The sequence below is a fragment of the Bombus impatiens genome, unplaced genomic scaffold (genome assembly GCF_000188095.3).
Source record: "Bombus impatiens unplaced genomic scaffold, BIMP_2.2 scf_0491, whole genome shotgun sequence".
NCBI classification, from domain to species: Eukaryota; Metazoa; Arthropoda; class Insecta; order Hymenoptera; family Apidae; genus Bombus; species Bombus impatiens.
In genome coordinates, this window is record NT_176910.1 from 437643 (window position 1) to 459131 (window position 21489).

Here is a 21489-nt window from a genome sequence, read left to right on the forward strand (position 1 = left end):
TATTAATATGTGAATCATTTTATAGTGATATAAAAATAAAGTAGGAAACTTTTCTCCTCTAAAAAATTGTACGAAATTTGACCCTCAGTATTATGGGAGATGTTATACAAAAGAAGAAAATTTTTAAAGACATCAAAAAGATATGCAATTCGGGGGAAAATGTATTATTTTTACTTAAATATGCTTAAATAATGTTTTCATAATAAGATTAATTACAGACCGGTAATATTTCTTGTCACTTGTCACTAACTATCATTCGCTTTCTCTTTTACACATTACTTCAAAATGGCAGCCCCTACGGATGAGCTGAGTAAGTAATTCGGAAAAAAAATCAATTTATTTTACATGAAGACAGTTTATTTTGATGATGACACAAATTATATTATTAATTATATTGTTCCTCCTTTAATGTAAACATTATTTCTAATGATAAAAACATTTTTATATATATCATGGCTTGCAGAAAATTCCATTATCATGCAGTTTTATAGAAAACAACTTCAAATGTATAATTTTACATCATTTTTTTTAATTTATATTCAAATTTATCATAAAAGACAATCTTTTCGATTCTTTTGTATAGTTTTACTTTATTTTTAGTATATGTCCACATCTGTTAATTAAATGAGTGATGATAAATAATGTACATATAATTATTTTCCTCTTATCACCTAAATTTCTATGTGCAGTATATAAGATGTTATTTATACAACTACTTTTTTTATTATAAAATTTTAAATATTGCACGTTGTTTTTGAATGATTTGGAATTTATGAATACAAAATATTGTTTCTTTGCAATTAAGTATTATTTTTGAATCGTGTAATGAACAATTATTATTTTGAACAAAATATATTCTAAACAAAATATATTTTGTTTAATATTATGAAAAATAATATATATTAGTTATAATTAGTTGTATATAATTTCATATTTATAAATTAATTATTTTATGTATAATTTATTGTTTCATGGAAGTTTTACTTGAGCGAGTATTTTTCCGTTTGGGATCTGCAGATACTGATGAACAACTGCAAGCATCAGTATGTAAATTTTTGCCTCCAGTTTTGTTGAAGCTTTCTAGTGGTCAAGAAGGTGTTAGGAAGAAAGTAATGGAATTATTAATTCATATAAATAAAAGGATAAAGAGTAGACCTCAAGTCCAATTGCCAGTTGAAACACTTTTGTTACAATATCAAGATCCAGCTGCCAGCTCATTTGTAATTGTATGTTATTGATACAGAGAATCAATTAAAAATATTTCTGGTTGAATAAGAATTTATTGTCTTTGTTCACAGAATTTTACAATTATATATATAAAATTAGGCTATCCTAGAATGGAAATGCAAAAACAAGCAGAATTAATCCCAAGTGTATTAAATGCTATCGAAGGAAAACCTTTATCTCATCAAGACAGGTTTGTAAATATTTAACATAATTTACATAATGAAAATTAGGTAAAAAGGTATGTAAAATATTTCAGTTTATTACTTATAATTATGCCTGCATTGGGTCATATTAATATTCCTGTGGATCCAGAGAAACGAGCATCCTTTCTTGGTCTACAAGACAAACTATATGTAGCAAAACAATTACTCAATTTTATGCTTGATGTTTTATTGTTACCTTATGGGTAAGATTATTCACTATTCATATAATTTATATTTTAATAATTTCATCAATACAATAGGAAAATTTCTTAGTGATTATTTATATTAATTAATTGTACAAAATTATTCTAGAGCTGTAGGACAAATGCAAAATCAACAGTCAGATCAGGCTATTGATTGGTCACGGTTTCGTGTACCACTAGGATTAAGTGAATATGCATTTAAACGGGTAATTGGTGAAAATCCTCCAACAGCAGAACAACTTGAACAAACAAAATTAGGAATTGTAAAATTCGTAGCTGGAGGTTTTTTCCATGATTCAGATATTCTTATACATTTGATAGTAGCTGCAGCAGATACCAGATTTAGTGTTGCTAATCTAGCAGACTTGGAATTAAAGAAAATTGTTAAGTATGTTTAAAAAGATTTTTCTATTATTTTTATAAATATTCTATTAGAATATGCTAAATGTCAAATTGTTTTAAAATATTCAGCACGTTAGATTGGTCTTCAATGCATTTAGCAGCACCACTTTATACATTATTTTTGGGTACTGATACTTTAGGTATCCATAAAGATGTTAAACCAGAAATGAAACGATTGCCTGCAGGCATACGAATTCGTCTAAAATTATTACATTATCTTTGCCGTGTTACTACAGGTGGTTTTATTGTACCACCATGTATTCAGGTATATTTTATTATAAAATAAGGTATAATTTTTATACTACTTGGTGGCTAATTGTAATTAATATACAGGTAGTTTTTCATTCCCTACAAGAAGGAGATGGAAAAACTACAAATGCAAAATTAAAGTCAATGGCATTGCAATTTACATCAAACATAGTGCAACAGTAAGTAAAAAGTATTACAAATTATTTATGAATTTGAATCTCAATAAAAAATATATATATATGTTGTGATATGTTTAAATCTTTCAAGGTGTAGTCTTGCTCCATTATCTCGTATAGCAGGAATTATCTTAAATGGCATGATAAAATTAATTTTTGAGGGTGAAGATGTTCATCATAAAATGATGGCATACACTGTTATTGGACAATTAGGACAAAGAATTCCATCAGTGATAGATAAAAATTCAAACTTGTTATGTCATTTATTTGATACACTTGTATCGGTATGTAGTTAGCAATAGAAAAAGTAGTAAGTTCAGATGTATGTTACATTACTAGAATGTTTCTAGTTTAGTCTGAACTTTTCTTGATGTTTAAGACTGAAGGTGATTTACGAAGAACAGTAAGAGATACACTGATTTCAATAACATCTGCATTTGTACTTAATAAAGATGACGAAGTTAATATATCTCTGATGAATGGATTATTATCTACATATATTGAGTCACCGGAATCCAATGTTAGGCATGTATATATTAATTAGATACATTATATGTATAGAATAATATCACTTATATGTTAGTAATATTTTTTGAGAACAGATTTGTGGCTATGCATTATGCTGCTAATGTATTTCCTCCTGATGATATACCTTCTCGTTATCTTTTACTATTGGCATCTGGAGATGAGAAACATGAAATAAGAACAGAAGCTACAAAAGTTTTATATGGTACTACACATAAAAATGAATGTGATAAACAAGAGGGTAATCAAATTTCATTACCAGATTTTCCAAAACTGGTAACTTATATTTATTCAAAGATGCAAGCAAGGGTGTCAACTACTGGTAATGAAAAAATGAACATAGAAAATAAAGTACTTCCTTATAGTGTTACTGTATTTATGGAGGTAATTAATTCAATGGGAAAATAATTTATTGTTATTGGCAATATTTTTATAATTGGAGAAAATAATTAATATTTTTTACAGATAATTACTTATCTCCGTATTTGTTTAGCAAAAAGTGCTAATGTTACTAAATACAATGAACCATTGCAACATCCTTGTGAATATACGCCATTAATTACACATTATTTAAGAAATTTATCTAAAGATAAACTAGAGACATTAGATCAGTATCTTGATATGATTTTAATTTTTAGTCATGCTTCTGCAGGTAAAATTGTATATAATATTTCTAATAAACTTAAAAATATATTAAGAATTGTATTGAAAGATATAATGTATAAACAATTATATAATGCAGATCAAACTACACTACAAGCTTTATTGGAAGTGACTGGTTCTGTTCCACAGTTTGCAACAAGAATTTATGAGAATGAGTTATCATGGCTTCGTACTTTGCTTATATCTACTAAGTTAGATGTAAGACAACTGGTTGCTAAAATTTATGGCATAATAACTACTCAACTTTCCAATAATGAGTTTGGAACTCAAATTTCTGAGATTATGAACATCATGGATAAAAATTCTTTAGAAGCTCAACATGGCTCATTACTAACTTTAACGTGTATGATGGAAAGGAGACTAGTTTTTAAAAGAAATAACATGGACAATGATTTCTTTAACTGGGATCTGTACATTAATGTTGTGAAAATGATATGTATGTACATATTTAGTTATATAAATTAATATTAATTTATTTTTCAATTCTCTTTCAAAAATATTATAGGCAATTTTCTACACAATAATACAATTTTGTTAATGGATGCCGCAATTCAGAGTATTGGTATTTTGGGGAAAATATGTGGGTTACCATTACCTGATGAAGGCGAGGGAGAAACAAATAAAAAGGCAATTGTAGAAATATTATTTTCAGCATTGAATAATGTAAAATTAAATACTAAGGTTCGTATTTTAATAGTTACTAAATTTATTGAGTATGGGATATAATACTGATTCAATTATATTTCTAGATTAAAGAAAAAGCTGCACTTTCATTAGGTTATTTGTGCGTAGGGGAAAATTTTCCTCATACATCATATATAGTAAATAAAATAATTACAACTGTCAAGGAGGTAAATGTACATCGGTAATTATAATTAAAAATTTTAGGAGTACGTTTTACATTTGCTTTTATATTTATTAGACAAAAGACATTGAAATCCATTTGATCATGGGAGAAGCATTGGTTTGTTGTGTTCAAAGTGAAGCATCTCCAGAAAAACGAGATGCTTGGACAACATTACCAACTGAACATAAAGTACCTTACAGCAATATCAGTACTAAATTATTAATACAAACATTGGATGAATTACTTCGAATGTATAAAGATCCGCATCCTAATTTGAGACAGGTATTTATTTTTATTTTTTTTATTTAAATTTACAATTCTTCCATTTTTTTTACCATAAATATTTGTTATAAGGCCGTCTGTGTGTGGTTATTAGCACTTTTAAAATATAATATCCAAAGGGAGTGTATTAAAGAAAAATTTTCATCATTGCATCATGCATTCATGGATTTTCTTTCAGATGATAGTGGTAAGTTATGCAATATATTTCTTATTTAAAAAAAAGAAAATAGAAATATATTATTAAAGTGCATTGTTTTAATTACAGATATAGTGCAAGATATGGCAGCAAAAGGACTTAGTTTGATACATATTAATAGTAGCAAGGAACAAAAGGAACTTCTAGTTTCTAGCATACTAGATCAATTTACACAAGGACGTAAAAGTGTACAACAAGTTACATCAGATACAAAATTATTTGAAGAAGGTCAATTAGGAAAATCTCCAACAAAGTAAGATAAATTTATAAATTTACATATTATATTTTCAATCTAATAGGTTCAGTTTAATTTTATAAATATTTTATTTATAGTGGTAATTTATCAACGTATAGAGAAATTTGTTCCTTGGCTACAGAATTACAAAAACCTGATTTAGTATACTACTTCATGCATCTAGCAAATCATAATGCAGTATGGACATCTAAAAAAGGTGCTGCATTTGGATTTGCAGCAATTGCTAAAGTTGCAAACGAAGAGTTAAATAAATATTTACCCAATATAATTCCACGCTTATACAGATATCAATTCGATCCTACTCCCAAGATTCAGCATAGTATGTCTAGTATTTGGCGTGCGATTGTTCCATCAACAAGTAAAGCTGTACGTGGAAGTGCTTAGAATACTTAAAATTAGAAGTGTGCGCATACTCGAAATTACGGGTATTTTTCTCTTTTTACCCTGATGTAATCTCTTCCTCAACCCAATCTGAAGCTTAAATACTTGTACTTTCGAATATCCACACATCAATGCCTAAAGTATATTTTTATTCTTTGTAACTGTTATTTAAAATTATGTTTGATAGGTTGAACAATATCATAAAGAAATTTTGAATGATATAACTGAAAATTTAACAAATCATGAATGGCGAGTACGAATGAGTTGTTGCAATGCACTTGCAGATTTATTAAGAATAAATGTTCGTTTAAATTTGGCGAAATGTGCTCCAGAACTACTGAAGAAACTGTTTCGAGTAATGGATGATATTCATGAGGGTACTCGATTAGCTGCTACAAATACAACTAAAGCATTAAGTAGAGTAAGTTTTGTTATTGAAACAATTCGTTTATTGTATGCATAACATACGTATTATATTTGTATGTACAGTTATATTGTTTATATCTTATATCAATTATTTAATATCAATAGGTTTGCGTTCGATATTGTGATTCTTCCTATGGTAAAGAAGGAGAAGAAGTTCTACAAGCAATTTTACCTGTGTTATTAGATATCGGAGCTGTGAACGTTGTAAGCAGTGTAAGAACGGTATCTTTACAAACAGTATCTCAGTTAGTTTCAAGAGCAGGTACCCTGCTTAAGCCATCTTTAGTTACACTAATTCCTGCTCTCTTAAGTACAATTGGCGAATCAGAAAATCCAAATTTATCATATTTGAGTAATGTATGTGGAACAATGTCAGAGGCACGAGATGCTATTGACACGATCAGAGCTAGTGCTGCTAAGGAGCATTATGCCACTGAAACAATGACAAAAGTGAGTGATTTAAGACAAAAAGACAACTTCGAAAAAATCATATTTTATTAATCATCAATGTTTCTTTCTAATGCAGTGTATACAGTACATTGATACAGACATTTTAAAGGAATTAATGCCAAAAGTGATAGAATTAATAAAATCTAGTGTTGGTTTTGGAACAAAAATTACATGTTTGCACTTTATCATTCTTTTGAGTACTCACTTCAAACAAGAGTTACAACCTTATAGCGGTTAGTAAGAAAGTTTTGCTCTATAACTACTATTCAGTTTAAGAAACAATGCTTAAAAATTATTGTGATTTAATATTTATATATAGGTAAAGTCCTAAACGCGCTAATGAATGGATTATTGGATCGTAATTCTGTCGTTCGGAAAAATAATGCAACAGCTATTGGACATATAGTCGGGTCAGCAAAAGAATCAAGTCTTGAAAAATTATTTAAAACACTTAATACATGGTATATGGAACGAGGTGTGCATTATATAATAAATCTTTTTAAAGATTGTAAAGTTATAGAACTTATAGAGGAAAGATAAAACTTTACAAAATTCTGAATTTCAGATGATTCAACTAAGTTAGTAATTGGACAAACGTTCCAAGCTATAAATAATTATAATCAGGAGGTATTAAAGAATTATTCGAGTATTGTTATACCTCTTACTTTCTTTGCAATGCATGCACAAAAAACACAAGGTTTGTATTTAACTTTGAAATTAAGTTTGTAAATATCGTGATATTTATTTACAGTATTTTCATAGAAAATGAAAGTATGATGGATTTATGGACCGAACTATGGAATGAAATTACTCCAGGAACCGAAGCAGGAATTAAACAAAACATAGAACCAATAACAAATATTTTACGCACGTCATTAGAATCGTCATCGTGGAATACGAAAGCACAAGCGGCTAATGCAGTTCATACGTTAGCACAAAAGTTGGGGAACGATATTGATGCGACTGTAAGAAATACTTTGTTAAAGGTTTTAACGGATGGATTACGCGGAAGAACTTGGGATGGAAAAGATCGTTTGTTAAATGCCCTTGCTACGTTGGCATGTAATAGCAAGTATGCATGTAACAATATTAACATTTTTCTTATTAAATGTATGCAAATACAATGTTACATTTGTGATATTCATTTTTAAAAATTTAATAATCTAAATATAGGACAGCTCTCAAAGAGAACAGTGGAATATCTGCGGATATAGTACAAATATTACATCGGGAAAGTAAAAAGGAAGCTTTAGACTATCGCCGACACGCATTACATGCTTTTGGTACAGTTTTGCATGAACTAAATATCGATAAGTTTAAAGAAGTATACGAAATTGTTCAAGAAATTTTATCAACGGTATGTACTATCAATAAAAAGCAAGAAGTGATCAACCTTATACATTGATATATAAATATTGTATAATCTAGCTATCAAGAAAAGATGGAGATGAATCATTACCCTCTGAAGAAAGAATAAAAAGAGATGAGATCATAAAATTATATGAAACTGTTTACGAAATACTTGGAAAAGCTTGGCCATCTTACAAAGACACTCAGGGTAAATTATTATTGCATTTGAAAACTATTAAATATAAAAATATGAATTACTAATTAACCCTTTAATTATCTTGTAATCTTTTTTTGTTTAGACAAATATTGTATAGAATTTATAACTCATTACGGTAAGATGTTTCCTGTTCAATCTACAACAATACAAATATCCATGCTATCAGCACTTAATTTATTTGTGGATAAACTTGCTTTACTTAAAATAAATATTTCGGAATTGTCGATTGAGGAAAGAGAAAAGTTAAATTTGATTTGTGACACGTTTAATAAAATTTTAAAACATAGTATAGGTAAGCATATTGTATGTCTATAACTAAAACTGTATTGTATTATTATCTTGTAAAACTACAATTATATAATATGAAATTTATATTTTTTAGGTATTTCGTATACCAGAATAAGAAAGGAAGCCTTAAATATAGCTCTATCTCTTGGCAGAAAATTACGGTCTACAAACAATAATGAACAATTTGATAAAATGATCTTAATAATTCAAGAGGCATTACCAGAGTTAACGAAGGATAATGAACCAGAAATTCGAACTAGAATCATCGATATTAAAGAAATGCTGAAAATATGAAGATAATAATTAATTTTAGTACTTTTTAATCAATGTTACATATGCGGAAGTTAGTAACTTCGTGTTCAAACGTTTTAAAACAATGACGAAGTGTATAATGTCTACTAATACATGTTTATTTAATGATACTTATTATGTAGCTAAAAAAAGTGCATAGTAATACACAATTTAGAGTCAATACTTTTTATTGTTTCTAATTTTTCATATTGTATTATAAAAAGATAAGAAAAGTATGTTTATATCTATATATAAAGTAAAAATATGTATGTATGTTCTGAAAAGGGTTCTATACTGTTCAACGTATCCGCATCAAATTTAGCGTGAATGTTTTTCGACACTATCAAAACAATTTGTAGGGGTTCCAACCCCCAATCGCCCCTAAAGTCAACCCTTTCCAGCCATGATCATATATAGATCTCAGATATTACAAGAATACCGCACAAGCTGCATTGAGCACGTTCAACTCGTATGCTATTGGTATGAAAAAGAGAAAGAGAGAATGAGATTTGAGAATTTGAAAAAAAATAAACAAAAATAAGAAGAGAAAGCGTGGAAAGCCGAAGGAACGTTTCTCGCTGAGTAATACAAGGACAGTTAGTCCTTGCGAATGGCACTGTTGACCTAAAGGGAAAACCTAAAACAAATAGGTGAAAACCACTTATATACCGAAGCCAGCTGAAACCTAGAAAAAGAACCATTCGAAAATTAAGTCGTGACAAAATAACACAGAAGATAAGAAGGTTGTATTCTACGCATTCGTGAATGCTATGAATGTCTCAGATAAAGCAGAGACACTCTAATCGTTTCTGTTTGTGTCACACGAACGCGGACTTTGTTGTCTTCCATATTTCTCACAATTATTAATGACTCAGTTTTCGGACGGTTCTTTCTAACGAGTGTCGAGACATGTTTATATGATCATCTACGCAACAAAACTGGTGAAATTATGTGGGGATTTTCTCCTCTCTGCTACCAGAAGTCTACGACATGTGAGATTTTCTCGCTAGTGTTCTTACTCCAAGCACGTTCTACAAATATGATTTCCGCACAACCTCTTCTATCCCTATGTCTAAGGCAGGGTTTGCTAGATAAACCTTATTGATGAGTAACGAATTTAGCTATAGCAGGTTCACGAAACATTCTTTTCCCGTTCTCCTTCCTTTATCCTTCTCTCCGTCTATTTTTTAGTCTCCATAGTCATTTTAAGTAAGCGCCACATAACGTTAATTTTAAGAATGTAAGTATATATATTATCACAACTTTTTAATGAATTAAAAAAAAAAAAAACTAAAAACAAATTTACTTTCCAATATACGTGTCAAATATAAAAGTATAAGTTGTTGCAGTTTAGTTGTTCCACAGTACAGATATCGCACCCGTGGCCAAGTGCTGAAAGCGTTCCATGCTCACATATACAAAAACCTATAAAGTTAGGGATCTGCTCTTTTTAGTTCCAGGCTAGTCTATACAAGAACCTATTTCATAGTATTGTTCTACAGAAAAACTTCCTATTCGATATGAACAAATATGGAAATAACAAAATTGCACAATAATTAAATTTAGTCCCCTCAGAAAAAGAAATTGTTTATAATATATTTCTTAGAGAAGAAAAGAAAACCTTTCCTTTCAAATGATAATGGAATGATGGAGTAACTTTACTGAATAAATAAAATTAATAAAGTTTGCATTTGAAACACAAGTTTACATATACTTGTGCATTTGTATAGGTAGGTATAGGTAAGTATAATAAAATAATATGTAATACATAAGTAACAACTATACATTATATTATGTATAATTTTTACATAATTATTTATATACGTTAACAAATTTAAAAGATGAAAAAAGGAATTATTACTAATATTTATGTTATAAATGAAATGCAGTAACATACACCCATACATGTTAAACATCCTCATAATTTCTGTCAAAACATGATTTAGTATTTATAATTTTTATTTCTGCAACTTAGTACAATCTTTGTTGCTCATTATTTATCTACATAAATAATTCAGTTATTTTAACTTCTTTAACAAGATTTTGGCACCTGGATTTGATTTTGACTTCAAAATATTCATCACTGGTTTTAACTTAGAAAGTATAGTATTCACAGTGGACACTGTTCCGTTTTCTAGTAATAATACTAACAAAAAGCATCCTCTATTGCATTCTATCCATTCCTCTATAATATTTGTTTCTAAATGATTAACTAATATTTTTCCAAATGAGCTTTCACCTTTCTCTTGCAACTCTTTGTCATTTAGTATTAGCTTTTTTAACATCATATGTAAACCGGCATGTTCAACAGGTTTATATTCTTCATCTCCTTCTTTAATCTTTGATTTTAAGTCTGTGATAAATATAGTAACAGCTTCGAAGGCTTTTTCTAATTTTTCTTTAGTACCTACTTTCAGTATTGCTAATGTTACCATTGCAATAGAACTGTTGGACATCCAAATCGGCGTGTTTATAATTACAGATTCAAGAAGTGAATCAGAAATTAAATCTAAAAGTTCTTTCTCTCTTATATGAGCTGGTTTTTTACTTGTTGCATTATTGTCTCCTTGCTCTAAGTATTTCACTATACTGGGAGCAAAATAATGGGAATTTCTTCTAGCTACTAAATACAATATTACATGTTTTCCATGATCACTTAATGCTATATCTGTCAGATCATTTTGTATTTCTGAGAATATAATTTTTTTTATTAAAACAGTATCATCTACTGAATCAAATAATGCTAATAGTATCAAATATCCATACTCAGACATTGAAATATTTTTTATATTACCTTTAATAGATTTCATAATGATTTTTCTGTCCTTGTTTGAGCCATGCCATATACATATTACAGCAACTTGTGAACCAAATTTTGTTTGAGACAATTCTACTATTGAACTTCTTAACATAGCTATTATTTCCATTTTATCTTCAAGAGAACAATTAGTTAAGAATTCTAAAAGGACACAGTGCAAAAGAGTGGAATTTAAAAATTTCTTATTTAATATTCTCATTAAATTTCCTTTTACTGCAGACAATGTTGCTGTTTTCATATATTCTGCAGTTACATATGTATCAGACAAAGTCTTAATTTTTTTATCTTTAGCCTGTTTATACATGTCACCATAAAATTCTTGTTTAAAGTATCTTTTCTCTATTTCTGTAGCCCACGTTGAATACATAAGTTCCAATAATGGAGCAGATACAGAATGACTCATGAATCTTACTATATTACCATAACAAGTAGAAATAATTTCATGCCTAGTTTCTTGAGATCCATACTTTAGCATTGTTTTTATACAGTTCCTTGCATATTTTGATTCAATCATAGACAAAAATGAAGGTTTCAACTCTTTAGAAATAGCCTGTCGAATCTCTGCGTCACTATACTTGAAGATCCACTGAATGATACGAGACATATCATGTGTAAATATTATTTTATTGTAATTAGTTTTTAGTAAATCATGTGCCTTTAAAATTAATTTTTTACGTTCCAGTTTTGAACAATCAACCCTACGTAATTTCTCACCAAGCTGCTTTGTTACAATTGATATATCATAAATATTACTGAAACGTTTTGCTTTATATTTTTCTCTAATTTCTTTCTTTTTCTTTTTAAATTCTTGCCAATTTGGCTTTTCCATAGAGTTGCTATTTACCATCTTGGACTTTCCGTTTATATTATTGATATTATGATTCTCTTTGCCATCTCTTGTTACAACTTCTTCACCTTTTTCCTTTGCTGTCTTTTCAATTTTAAGTTTATTATCTTTATTATTTTTTATATTGTTATATATATGATTGCTATTTTCTGTTTTATTTTTCTTTGGTCTTGATTCATTATCAGATTTTAGTTTTCGTTTTGTCATTTTGTAAATCTCTGAAACCAAGTAGAAGACAAAATTAACGTAAATAAAAAGTATATAATCATTTATTTATTTTTTCTAATGTTCATATAATACATAATAACTAATTAAAATATATTGATAGAACAACATAACCTAAAAATAACCTATAAATAACTATGTATAAAGAATCCATAAATAATAATGATAACATTACTTTAAGTTTGATATTGTGTAAAGCTGTGTTTAAAATTATGTAAATATATCACATCAAACTAAATCAGAAAAAAATTTTAAATATAAATATAGTTACGTTTCTTTGATGTTAATGATTACACTCGGAAACGAATAGGGAGATTTCCATGGTACGAGGTTTACAGCACTGTTAAAAATGTCAGTTAAAAGTGGACATTAAGAATGAGGGCCTCTGGTAGTCAACGGCTACACTGTTCACCAATGAACTCTTGGTAAGAAAAACTGCTGAAAATTGACTGGACCATTAAAATTTGAACTCCGAAGTCCTCTCGATTACGAACTTAAGCCTAGCCCATTAAACCAACGCGGCTCTAGTGTAACAATTGTTAGCAAAATACTTGGTTAAAAAAGGGTTACACAGTTTTGTTTTGCTGATCTTAAAAGTTGGTTCGAATAGTTGGTCCTAATAGAGACTTTTTTTTTATTAAAAAGTATATTGGGTTGGCAACTAAGTGATTGCATATTTTGTCAGGCGGTATTGACAAAATTTGACAATATTTGTAAATTATATATATACAATCCTCAATATATCCTCAATGTGCAAATTCAAAACACACATGCTTAGAAACTAAAACATATTAAATCGTATTTTATGTTTTCAATTAAAGTTTTATTAATGATAATGCAAATAATTTTCATTCAATCGTTGCATAAATATTTATATCATTTCCTAGTATAATTATTTACAAAATTGATATTAACATATTTTTCAATTAACATATGTATAAGATAATCTATAAGATAATAATACAAATTTTAATGACACGTTATAATTAATGCGTATTTGTTATTGATTGTCTGGCTAAACGTATTTATTATAGAGGTAAAATCAAATTGAAGCGTAAATTTAACACTACATTTTTGTAATTATAACAAATGTGTACTCATTATAATTTAACAATTATTACTTATGAATATTAATAAATATACTTGTTATCGAGTGACATCAAGGTAATCGATCGAGCGATTGAGGGACATCGAGGGACGAGAAGGCAACCAATATCATCCCGCCCCCTTCACTTAGAAAAAATATTTATTTTTAAATAATATAAGTAAAATATAAGCATATTAAAAAAATGTTTTACCTGACATTTATAAAATGCATGAGAAACTTCAATTAATTTGAGCAATGAAGTAAGTGGCATCCGATTTCTGACAAAAAGTTTCATTGCAAAAGTAATAGAGAAAATATTTTCAAGATATAAAATGGATAATCCGCATTTACTCTGTGACAAATTTTATAGTCGAGTTAAGTAGAAAGAAACGTAATGATTTTACAGGAAAAAGCTCAGAGTGAAATATGTAGAACGTAGGTATCGAAAACACCGTATTGATGACCTATTCATTTTTGATTATACCATAGAGATATAAAGATACAGTGGATTGATACGATAGTTATGAACAATCAACATGGAAGACAAGGAGGTTCATGTTCTGCGCATTCATGATATGCTATGAAGAGACACTCTACTTATTTGTGTCTGTCTTGCAAGAACGAGGACTTTGTTGTGTTCCATGGTGATTTTTCACGACTCAATTTTCGAACGAGTCTTTCTAGCGAGTATCGAGATCTATTTGTATGACTGTGATAACATTAAATAAAAAACATGAATAATAAAATATCCATAAATTTGGATAACTCCAAAACATATTTAGAAAGAAATAAAAAATTTTCAAGTATTTACAAAATATAATGATATATAAATAGAAATATATATTTATTTATAGCTTTTGGTCGTTTCTACATATATTTTTTTAAATATTTGTGTTTATATGATTAAATAATTAAATTAAATGCATTGATAATGTACATATATGAAATTTATTAGACATAACTCACAATAACGCTATATTTAAAAGTGGAAATTAAAATATAATAAAAAATAATGTCATATAACTGTTTTATATGCACTCTCAAATATAAAACATTTTTGAAATTGTAATATATAATATTAGTAAAATAGTATTAACATACAAATAGCTTTCATTGCAGTAGTATTATTCAATTAACACAAGATATTGTTTTCATATATAAATTTATAATGATTTAATACATTTTTATTATTTAATTTAACATAATGATAACATTAATGAGCTAGTTAAAATAAAATGTAATAATACAAGTTTACGTTTACAATTCATGTATAAATCACTGTACGAGTGCATTCGGATGTTTTCATATGATGTCAAATACACCATTCTTTTCCACGGAATGATTAGTTATTTTGTAAAGTTCTCATTGCCCTTTTATAGGTATCATGTTACAAATATATGTTAAGTTTTGCTTCATATTTTTTTTGTCATGATGCATATGAATGCACGCACAACCTATGCTTTCCATTGAGCTTTGAATGAATTTCGTTTTAATAATCTAACTGATCCACGACATAACATGACAACAGTCACAAACATGTAGCAAGCTAGGGTTTCAACATAAGGTAACTGATTGCTCTTTAATATTCATTTTATTGGCTAAGAAGTGTTCTTATTTCTTTGTGCATATGGCAAAGAAAATCAACGTAACTCGGGCTTCCATCGTTTTCTCTATCCTCAATCAAGAAATGACGTACTACCATTTCTAATTTTTCACGTTGTCTTACTATAGTTAACTGAAAAGATTTAATAAAACATGAGTTTCATGACATTTTTAGTACATTTCATAAATTTTGATTTACTTACCCTCATACAACGGTGCCTTTCCATACGTACACGATTAATGATATCGGTAATCCGTTTATTTAGTGGAGTATCTAATACTGGCAGTGCAGTACAGTCTGTGTCAACTTGAACTACTGATGGGACACCGAATACTGCCTGTACCCATTGTGGGGAAAGTGCCAGGCCTAACCACAGGAACATGTGGATACTGTTTTCTAAAAATGTAAAATATAAAATAAAAATAGATATAACTAAAAATTGGAAACTTATCAAGAAATTGGTAAATGAAATCATACCCAGTAAGTACGCGCCATCATCAGTGAATTTATCAATGGAGCAGCGCAATATTTGTGGTAACTCTGAATCTTGAGGGTCAATATCGTGTAAAGGAAGTAATCTCGGATAGATATACACAACTGATATAGAAATTGGCATAGTTGCAACTGCTTGCATAACAAAAGATCTATCGTCAATAGTCATATCAGCACCTAGAAAATTGAATTTATAGCATTGACCACATTGTGAAACGTACGGAATTAGGAACAAAATTATGTACCTCCAGATATTGCATCACTTTTCAATAACGAGTTAATGTAGAGTGGGAGTAATTTCATACATTCTGGTAATATTAATTGACCAGCATTTGATGGAGAAGCACAATGTTTTCGATATGCCGCCAATATATTAGCACATCTTGAAATTAAATTATCTTTCACGGTTTTTGGAGTTGATTCAATTAGTTTAAACACACCTGAAGTAATAATTAGGTTTAATAAACTAATATTTAATATATTTGAGATCATCATGGCATAATAATGATTTATCTCACTTTGTTTAGAGAAATAATTTATGATAGCATCTAGGTCACAAGTCCGATATAATTCAGCCATTTGAGACGACGTTTTTAAACTAAGGTTAATAATACGTAGTCTCCTAACTCCACTGCAGGAAGTGTACAACAAAGCTGCTTGAATATATACACCTTCATCATCTGTTAGTTTATCATCATGTTTCACTTCTATAGCAATGGCCTGAAATGTTAAATGCAAGAATTAACTTTTAAAATATGTAATAAAATACAAAGTTAAATCGCAACAACACTTTACCTTATTACAATCTATACTAGCTAATTCCATATCTGTAGTATTTGACATAAAGAAGTGACCGTAGAAATCAGTTGCGCGAACACCGGTAGAGGTACGTACGCGCATAATGGCATCAAATGCAATTGGTCTACTAATGTTATTAATAACATCCGAAACTAAACGGTCACCATCTACATCAGCCTAAAAAATACAAAACTTCACACATGGTATACATATTTACTTGCCAATATTAAATTAATGTTACTACTATTACCTGAAAATAAGTATATTTATAAACTTCTCCACCAGTTAATCTGGCAATTTGTCCTATTGTCGCAAGATCCACATATGAATTATTGAAAACAAACAAATCTACAGAACAACCCACACCTACGCAATCTTGACCTAGATTATTGTAAACATTATTTTGTGGTGCTGAAAAGGAAAGTGAATTTTTGGTTAAAAATTGGGCATAATATTAACTTAGAAGTAATGAAACCAATTCACCTAATACAGTTTTCTCTTTCTCTGTTCCAAGTACTTTACGATCATCACGATTTTTCAGTTTACCAGGTGCATCAGCAATGGGTAAAGAAGAATGGAAAACCATTAATTTCCCAGAGCAATCTGAAGCCTTAAAATTTTTTATTAAAATTGTAATTGGTTGATATATTTCATAATTGTTTTATCTCATACTGTGTATTGTAAAGATACCTTTAATGCTTCTAATCCGGCCTGGATGGCTGGTGCAAGAATTGTTTCTGTTTCACGTGTGTCTGCAAACATTGCTGGTATTTGTGTCATTAAACCATCAATAACAGATTCGCTTTCTTCGACATCGCATAAAAATCCATCAAGAAGTGGCATAAAAACGTCTTGTACGTCCCCCACAACCATCATTTGTGGTTGAGCAAGGCAGGAATTAATATTGTAAAAGTGCACCGTATTATTGTACGTTATAAATCCTACTTTCATGTTCGTTTTTGATTGACCAGCGTCAACGGGTAAATGTCGCAAGATTGACTTCATTTGCATACATAATAAATTAACTAAACCAGATTTAACTGTGTTGTATGATACATCAATCACGAACACAATAGCTGGTGGTTTTGGAAAAACATTGTTCTAAAATGAATATTTCAAGATTAAGGTAATAGAAAGTGTTATAATAAAATAGTCTTTTAATCAATATCTTACTCTGCAGTAATCTTTAGTAGCAATATATTCATATGTTCCTAACATTAATTCTGGTCTTTCATAACGATCCATACGTTGTCCAGTATGATCCAGATGTTGGAAATACTCTGTTGGAACTAAATTCAAAACAAAAAAAGACTAACAATTGTATCAAATAAAATATGCTAAGAAAATAAATTTGTACCTTCAGTTGTTGCTTTACAAAACATGCATTGGAATCTTCTTCCTGCATCAATAAATTGCATAAATGGACTCATATATGCTTTACATCGCACACAGCGCACTGGACCAATTTCACCCATATCTACAATAGGTGGTTCGTATTCTCCTTCCGCTATACGAGCCATTGGACTTACTATTAGACCAAATGGAACATTCGTCTGGAAAGGAAAATTATTTTGAGGTTTGTACAAAATTAAATTAATGATTTCACGTACACATAAATTATTCAACGTACTTGTTTTATAATATCTGCTGTGGTAGGAACAGTGTACATAGTAGATCTGATATATCTAGGCGATGCATTACCTTGATCCTGCGTTATGAATTTGGTGGTTACTAATGGCGGAACCAATCCCTTTTGATTTGTTAAGAATACACCACCTTTTACACGTTGATCATCTTGAATTACTTGAATCTTTAAAAATATGTTTGAGGTTATTTTAAAGAACCAAACTGTAAGTTATGACAATTTCATATATAATTTCTTACCGGACTTGGCATTTGCTCAGGATCTAAACGTCTAGTTTGTTGTGGTTGCATACCTGGCTGATATCCACTCGTTACGCCTGGTGAAATACCTGGATATGAACCTCTTTGAGCATTATACATATCCTAAAACAAGGAAACAGATTTGTAATAAATAACTTCTAGTAATTTTAATAATTATTACTTTCAGAAACAACGTACGTTATTATAGCCTTGATATCCTGTATGTTGATAGTTGATAGGCATTGCATTGGGTGAGCTACGACTAACTCCTACAGGATTTCCCATATGTTGTCCCTGCATTGGTGGTCCAGATGTGTATGGTCTTTGCCCAGATTGTGGTAAATTTGTACCAGAATTTATCATGTGTCCCATTGGTTGACCAGGTAATGGAGGTGGCATTTGTGAATTTGGTAAATTTTGTTGTCCTAATAATGGTGGCCTATTAAAGCCCTGTTGAGTTGTTAATGAAGGTGGGGCACCACTTTGCTGGCCTGGTATTGGAGGTGGACCAAAGGAATGACCAGATTTTTGTTGTCCTTGTAATGAAGAATAATGTTGTCCTGGTAAGGGTGGTGTAGAGATAGGAGGACCAGACAATGTTTGTTGAGTTTGTGACAGTGGATTTGATAAATTTTGTTTTGGTGGTCCTATTAAATTTTGTTGTCCATGTGTACCTTGCATGAGCATGTTGTTATGTATTTGTTGATTTGATAATGGAGGCTCTGATATATTTGTTTGACCCGGTATTATTGGGTTAGAGAGATTTTGCTGCCCAGGCAAAGATAGACTAGATACATTTTGTTGCCCCTGTAATGGTGGAACTGTAGATCTCTGCCCCATTGGTGGCTTAGGAAAATTCGATTGTTCAGATGTATCAGTAACGTTCATTTGACCAGGTTGATGTTGATTTAAAGACAATCCTGCATTGAATGCTTGTTCAGGCTGTGAAGTTTGTCCAGTATAATAATGGCTAGAAGTAGTCCCTGTAGAATGTCCTGAAAATGGAAGACCAGTAAGCTGTGGTGTAGAAGCTTTTAAAGCTGCTTTTTGCTCTTGCACATTCTGTCCAGAAATAGCTGATCCAGATTTTCCACCAGGATCAGTTTGCCCTGTGGAACCTGTTAAAGTAAAGGAAATTTAATTTTCTATTAACTTTAGTGAATGTTAATTGAGTTTTTTATTCTTACCACTCCCTGATGATGTTTCTAATAAATTATTAAAACCATTCACATTTGAAGGTGTAGATATTGTCGGACTGTTCTTTCCAGGTAAAGGTGGTGGAGGGAAATTTTGCTGTGATACAAAATGAAAACTAATGCATCAAGTACTTTATAAGTATGTTCATGTCATATAAAGGGGGGTTGGTAACTGGTGGTACAAGCGGAAAGGGGGTGATTCTGTGCGAAAAAAGAAGACGAAAATATAGAATAAAAATTTTTCGTTCGAGGCTTCGTTTTCGAGAAAATCGACTTTACGCGTGCGATATGTTATAACGGATCTCACTGTAGATCGTTGTCTCGATGGAAAAATTAAAAAAAAATTAAAAAAGAATTTTTATTCTATATTTTCGACTTCTTTTTTCATATAGAATCACCCCCTTTCCGCTTGTACCACCAGTTACCAACCACCCTGTATAAACTGTATGATTACCACAGATGATGGTCTTTGTTGATCTCCCAAAGACATATTTGACATTTGATTAACTATATTATTTTGACTTGCTGGAGGTGGTATAATATGTGGATTGTTTGTAGATAATTCATATTGAGTATTTCCTAAACAAAAGTTATTTTGTTATAAAAATAAACATATTCTAAGAAAGAAGAATAAAAGTAAATCATATTACCTTGTGTTTGTATATTATTCACATAATATGGTGCTTGAGGTTGATGTAAATTAGTAAGGGGAGGTCCTTGCATTGTTTTTTGAGAAGCATATAATTGTGAATTCATTGGGGGTCTTTTTAACATATTTGATGGAACATTAGAATTTACTTCTCCATATGGAGATGAAGTTGGAGGACCAGAGAAATAACTAGGTTGCTGTTGTGACTGTTGCTGCTGTTGTGACTGTTGCTGCTGTATATATTGTGGATTCATTTTTGATCCTAAAAAGAGAACAAATTATTTTTGTAAATGTTTTTCTTTATACTATAATTTTACTATTTTAATTATCTCAAAAAATTTAATTATTTCAGAGAATATATGATCTTATCGTTATTCAAAACCGAATTAAGTCATTTTCTGACACTAAGTTTTTTAATGTCTATAAAGCATACATGAAAAAATTAAATTTTCTAAAAATAATAAACAGACTTATATTTATGAAACATATAACTTTAATGCATAAACTAAGATTGCGTAATGTTATAAGTGACACGTTCCATAGCACAATTACAAATTCATAAATTAAAGATAGACATTCAAAATATGTCACATATTGACAGACATAAGATAACCTATACAAAATTAAATATGTGATTATCGTACACCATATTGGACGTTGATTTTAAATGAATCTTATATGCTCATTACTTAGTGACCTTCAGTCTATGTCGTAAATTATTAACAAATGTTACTTTAGAGTAGTAAAATAGAATAAGCCATTTTGCACAGAGTAATGCTTATAAACGAGTCTTTCGAATGAGTAATTTACAAAATGTTTTTGTAATATAAATTACTTACGTTATGTCATTAAACGTACTTGAACCATAACAAAGGTTAATATTTCCACAAATGTTTACACTAAATGAAGAAAATATATTTCGCTGCAATAGTGACTGCTGCCGATGCCACGTAAGGTGGCATTGCGCATGCGCTTAATGCACGCTGACGAGACACGTCATAATAAAAAATTAGAGCATTGTAAAAAGGACATTTAAATAAAAACACGAATATATTTTGTTCCACCATGTATTTATTATTATAATAAAATTACTGAAATAGTTGAATAAGCGGTGAACGACGAGTAACTGGTCGAATATTTTCACTTCTTTAATAAAAGATGGTGCGCTTTGTAACTTTATTGTTAATCAGTTGGTATCTATACAAGCGCATGAATTTAAAAAATTGTTAAGATTACTGTTCTTATAAAATATTTGAAA

General features: G+C 29.7%; 3 protein-coding genes across 4 annotated transcripts; 1 reads left to right on the top strand and 2 right to left on the bottom strand.

Moving 5' to 3' along the window:
• The first annotated feature begins 285 nt into the window (after positions 1-285).
• On the top strand, positions 286-8815 carry LOC100740628 (proteasome adapter and scaffold protein ECM29). Its single transcript, XM_012387878.2, has 28 exons — positions 286-310; positions 979-1226; positions 1299-1417; positions 1484-1633; positions 1743-2021; positions 2105-2300; positions 2369-2463; positions 2552-2744; positions 2840-2985; positions 3063-3369; positions 3451-3637; positions 3728-4084; positions 4154-4329; positions 4398-4499; positions 4571-4777; positions 4850-4964; positions 5043-5226; positions 5307-5595; positions 5798-6031; positions 6142-6486; positions 6563-6719; positions 6806-6961; positions 7052-7183; positions 7249-7558; positions 7660-7843; positions 7915-8044; positions 8136-8345; positions 8436-8815. Exons 1-28 carry the CDS (start codon positions 286-288, stop codon positions 8633-8635), a joined length of 5433 nt encoding a protein of 1810 aa, XP_012243301.1. The 3' UTR covers positions 8636-8815.
• Positions 8816-10483: 1668 nt separating this feature from the next.
• LOC100740748 (protein penguin) lies at positions 10484-13041 on the bottom strand. 2 transcript variants are annotated; one of them, XM_033321773.1, is made up of 2 exons: positions 12794-13041; positions 10484-12515 (listed from the first exon to the last, which is right to left on the bottom strand). In XM_033321773.1, the coding sequence occupies exon 2, from the start codon at positions 12502-12504 to the stop codon at positions 10651-10653; it is 1854 nt and encodes a 617-aa protein (XP_033177664.1). In that variant the 5' UTR covers positions 12505-12515; positions 12794-13041; the 3' UTR covers positions 10484-10650. The 2 variants fall into 2 exon arrangements, with proteins under 2 accessions (XP_033177664.1, XP_012243332.1); XM_012387909.3 differs by having other exon boundaries at positions 12698-13041.
• A 1713-nt stretch (positions 13042-14754) lies between these two features.
• Positions 14755-21224, bottom strand: LOC100740871 (protein transport protein Sec24C). Its single transcript, XM_003491018.4, has 18 exons — positions 21071-21224; positions 20233-20493; positions 20037-20161; positions 19574-19679; positions 18585-19504; positions 18387-18509; positions 18133-18312; positions 17860-18055; positions 17676-17791; positions 17193-17603; positions 16986-17112; positions 16753-16913; positions 16500-16679; positions 16223-16424; positions 15950-16144; positions 15690-15881; positions 15415-15608; positions 14755-15344 (listed from the first exon to the last, which is right to left on the bottom strand). The coding sequence occupies exons 2-18, from the start codon at positions 20483-20485 to the stop codon at positions 15201-15203; spliced, it is 3825 nt and encodes a 1274-aa protein (XP_003491066.2). The 5' UTR covers positions 20486-20493; positions 21071-21224; the 3' UTR covers positions 14755-15200.
• Positions 21225-21489: the final 265 nt, after the last annotated feature.

Coding starts and splice junctions, on each gene's coding strand:
- LOC100740748 (XM_033321773.1), bottom strand. CDS start 12,504: ATGACAAAACGAAAACTAAAATCTGATAATGAATCAAGACCAAAGAAA.
- LOC100740628 (XM_012387878.2), top strand. CDS start 286: ATGGCAGCCCCTACGGATGAGCTGA. Junction 2,464..2,551: donor ACATCAAACATAGTGCAACA/GTAAGTAAAAAG, acceptor AAATCTTTCAAG/GTGTAGTCTTGCTCCATTAT. Junction 7,844..7,914: donor TTCAAGAAATTTTATCAACG/GTATGTACTATC, acceptor TGTATAATCTAG/CTATCAAGAAAAGATGGAGA.
- LOC100740871 (XM_003491018.4), bottom strand. CDS start 20,485: ATGAATCCACAATATATACAGCAGCAACAGTCACAACAGCAGCAACAG. Junction 18,056..18,132: donor CAGCAGATATTATAAAACAA/GTACGTTGAATA, acceptor TTTCCTTTCCAG/ACGAATGTTCCATTTGGTCT. Junction 16,680..16,752: donor ATAAATATACTTATTTTCAG/GTAATAGTAGTA, acceptor TGTATTTTTTAG/GCTGATGTAGATGGTGACCG.